The following is a 4,036-nucleotide window of genomic DNA, read 5'->3' as shown; positions in this document are numbered from 1 at the left end:
GTGCACATGTGTGTGTGTGTGTGTGTGTGTGTGTGTGTGTGTGTGCGTGCGCAGCATTCCAACCGCTCCTGTCCAGCAGTGCTGCTGCCTCTCTCTCTAAGCATCTGCATTGTGGCCGGACGGCCATTGTTGTGTCAGACAAAGCCCTCGGTCTCAATGGGCCGGCCTGTACACAGCGCAGGGTCAACCAGGGCTACCGCCCGGCCCCAACCCCGGCCTCAACCCCCCAGTCACGGCCCCCAACCCCGGCCTCAACCCCGGCCTCAACCCCCCAGTCACGGCCCCCAACCCCGGCCTCAACCCCAGTCACGGCCCCGGCCTCAACGCCAACCCACCACAACTTGCTAACAGAACCAATAGCATCATCAGACAGGACCAGAGCTGTGTGTGTGTGTGTGTGTGTGTGTGTGTGTGTGTGTGTGTGTGTGTGTGTGTGTGTGTGTGTGTGGAGAGAGCACGCAAAGAAAGGCAGGTGTTTGTGTGCATGTGTGTGAAATGTGTTTGTGTGTGTGTGTGTGTGTGTGTGTGTGTGTGTGTGTGTGTGGCCGGGTTGGGTGTTTGGGGGGTGGGTGTGGTGGCACAGAGGGGTCATTGGGTCTGTAGAGGCCACAGAGGGACACACACACACACACACACACACGTCATATAAAACCAAACCCTATTGGCATCAAAGACCATTGTCTCTGTATTGACTGTCATCAGTAAGCTAACCAAAACAATCTGCCTCTCTCTCTCTCTCTCTTTCTCTCTCTCCCTCGCTCTCTCTCTCTCTCTCTCAGACTGAAGATGAGCTGAGGACCCTCCCCTCCGTGAGCTTGTGACCTTTGACCTTCCTTTCCTCTGATCTTCGACCCCCGGAGGCCACGCCCATCTGAACGATGAAAACGCAGACACCAAGACAGACCAAGACAACTCTAGTGTTTTGTTGATTACATTTATTATTATTTTCTTATTATTTTTTATTTTAATTTTTAACTAACTTTTGATTATTTGTGTGCGCTGTCTAAGCTCCGCGCCATAGCAGAATGAGACCTTAGTAGAAGATTGACTTGATTTCACAACAGCTGTGTATAAAAAAAAAAAAAGGGAGCCTGGTACAGAAATGGTACAGAAACGGTACGCGCTACCAACGCGCCATGCTAACTCAACGGTACATGCAACTCAAGGCTAATCTGCGGCTAGTTTCCTAATAGGTTTCACTAGCATCATTAGCCTCCGCTAATATGCGGCTAGTTTCCCATAGAGTATCACTAGCCTTAGCGTTAGCCGCCTCTCTTCTCACTGGTACTCACATTTCAGAGTGCTTTAGTGTTCTTATATATACGTTAGGGTGGTACTGGTCCTTAGCAAAGCATTTCAGCAAAGCAGGTACTTTTTTCTCCTCTGAAGGTCCATTTTATTTCAGTACTGGTACAAGTGTGCGACACAAACACACACACTGGCTGCTCAAGACCCATATAGGACATGGTGACTCTGTCGCAACCACACATTGGTCTGACCACACACACAGACACACACACATTTTCTCACTCACACGCGCGCACACACACACACACACACACACACACACACACACACACACACACTAGTGCTGCTGCAGGCTGTCTCAGTTGAGTCAGTGGAGGTCTGGGTGACGTAGAGATCGCCCCAGCAACCCGAACCCTGGACCCCCTGGCCCCAGGTGCAACGTGCTGGCTATGCTCGCCCCGTGACACCAACCCCCCCCCCCGCCCTCCCCACGCCCCTTCAACCCCATCCACCCCACCTATGCCCCCCCAACCCGCCTTCCTTAACCAAGCTCAATGCTTTAGGAAAAAGAAACAGTATTTTTTACGCGCTACGCGTCGTCGGTGTGACTGAATAACTGAAATATGATGAAGGTGACGATGAATGGATAAAAGCGTATTTGTTTATTCGGAGAACTGGACACACAAGAGTTTGACCTCGTGACCCCTCGACCGTACACCATGACTGAAAAAAGGCCTCGGCGCCGCGGCCAGCGCTTTTCCGTAGCCAGGCCGCATTCTGTCGCGCGTTTAGCCGACGGCCCCACGGAGCCTCTCGCCTCCCGCACTCCCAGAACCAGTCCAGAACCAGTCGGCCCAGCGGTCGGGGCCGACCCTCCCAGCAGCCCCCCCTCTCACAGCAGGCAGGTGGTACCTGATCGATCGTCCGAGGCCGGAAGTGTCACTCCGTCATTCCGGCACAACCCCGCTCACTCTGAGGTGCCTGGGCGCACTCACGGTCGCGTTTTGATTTGTAGCTGAAAAGTTGAGAATTTATAGCTAATATATACACAAAAGGACATAAAAGGTACTGCATCGATATGCAACTTCTTTTTTTTTTTGTATCTAGTTTACAGAGGAAACATTTAATCTTTTTTTTTGGTGTTGTTTTGGTTGAAGTTTTGGTTGAACTTGAGGAAGACAAAAGGGGAGGCTTTTTTTTTTTCTTTTAATTTTTTCGGGAAAGTGAAATCTGGAGGGAGAGCAGTCTTTTTTCAAGAGTATGTAAAAGAACATTTTGCAGTTTTTGTAAAAATGGATAAAAATAAAACTCTGCCTAATGTTTTGTAACTATTACATTTTATTTGCTGCTGTGTAGTACAATAACAATTTGGAATGCTGTCGACGGCCGCCATGACGATAGCAATGATGAGGAGGATGGTGACGGATGTTGCCGTTGCCATGGCTACTTGTCCCCACCCCAACCCCCCGCCCCCTCCCCAGATTTGAATGCTGTTGTCAGGAGCTCCACGGAAAAAGGAAAGGATTTAATGAGTTTAAAAACTGTGGAGGTCTGTAGCTCTTTCCTTTGTGCATTGATCTGCTACGTGAGTCCTATATCAGAACAAAAAAAAATGAATTAAAAGATTTAAAAAACAAGATATTATGAAAAAAAGCTGTTCTTGATGGAATATCCTTCTGTATATAGAAATACAGGTGCATTGTTTTGTTTTTTTCATGTTATATTTGCGCCTTGAGGCCGCGCCCCTTTTCTTGTGTTTCGTTTCTTTTTTCTTCTGGAGGGAAAAGGGGAGGGGCTCTAGTCGAGGAATTTTGAGCATTTGCATAGTGTTTCTATTTATGGGACTTTTTTTGCTTTCGATAGAGACAGATAGAGCTGCAATAAAAATGTGTTCATGTAAAAACCGCCGTCTCAGCTCTCCTCTGTGTGTGGGTGTGCATGCTTCTGTGTGTCTGTTCATTTTTGAGTGTGTGTCCTTATATCTTTGCGTGTGTGTGTGTGTGCGCACCCACGCTATACGTTGGTAATTGACTCCAAGGCCATTGTACTTTGACATGCTCTTCTGTTGAATGTCTCTTCCCAGAAAGACACTATAGCAAGACGTCCTGCAGATACTAGCACCTGTATCTCCAAGACAAAGACAATCACATTTATTACGAGAGGACAAGATGATCACATTCCTTACGAGAGAGAGCGAGATTATCACGTTTCTCACGAGAGAGAAAGGGATTATCGCGTTTCTTACGAGAGAGAAGAAGATTATCGCATTTTTGTGCGAAGGAATAATCTGAAGGTCTGGTGTGTTGAATGCTGACTGACGTGAGCGGCCCACTGCCTTTGACCCAGAGCGTGCGGACGCCGTCTGCTGCTCTGGCAGTGAGTGACCGGTGCCTGGGGGGTCAGAGTCCATCTGCAGGGAGAGACCCCCCACCTCAGCGGGACAAAGTCCATCTGCAGGGAGAGACCCCCCCCCCCACCTCGGCGGGACAAAGTCCACCGTCACGGGGATGGCAGTCAGCTGAGAGAGCGGGTAGCTTTCGATCCCAGTGCGCTTTGGGTGTGTTTGATTCGGTTGGTGGGATATGACAGAGCAGGGTCTAGAGGAGCAACTGGACTAGTTTAGGTATGTTTGATTTGGGTGGTGGGACATGACAGAACAGGGTCTAGAGGAGCAACTGGACTAGTTTAGGTACGTTTGATTTGGGTGGTGGGATATGACAGAGCAGGGTCTAGAGGAGCAACTGGACTAGTTTAGGTATGTTTGATTTGGCTGGTGGGGCAGAAGAGT

General features: G+C 49.2%; 1 protein-coding gene across 2 annotated transcripts in view; it reads left to right on the top strand.

Moving 5' to 3' along the window:
• irs4b (insulin receptor substrate 4b) overlaps positions 1-1,114 on the top strand; it is a 10,765-nt gene extending 9,651 nt beyond the window's left edge. For both annotated transcript variants that reach the window (XM_084452326.1, XM_084452325.1), the window contains one exon: positions 780-1,114. In XM_084452326.1, the coding sequence (XP_084308452.1) occupies positions 780-784 (5 nt within the window). In that variant the 3' untranslated portion in view covers positions 785-1,114. The remainder of the gene's footprint in view (positions 1-779) is intronic.
• The last annotated feature ends 2,922 nt before the right edge of the window (positions 1,115-4,036 follow it).

This window comes from Borostomias antarcticus (assembly GCF_949987555.1).
Source record: "Borostomias antarcticus genome assembly, chromosome: 17".
NCBI classification, from domain to species: domain Eukaryota; kingdom Metazoa; phylum Chordata; class Actinopteri; order Stomiiformes; family Stomiidae; genus Borostomias; species Borostomias antarcticus.
This window is presented reverse-complemented; position numbering and strand designations above follow the sequence as displayed.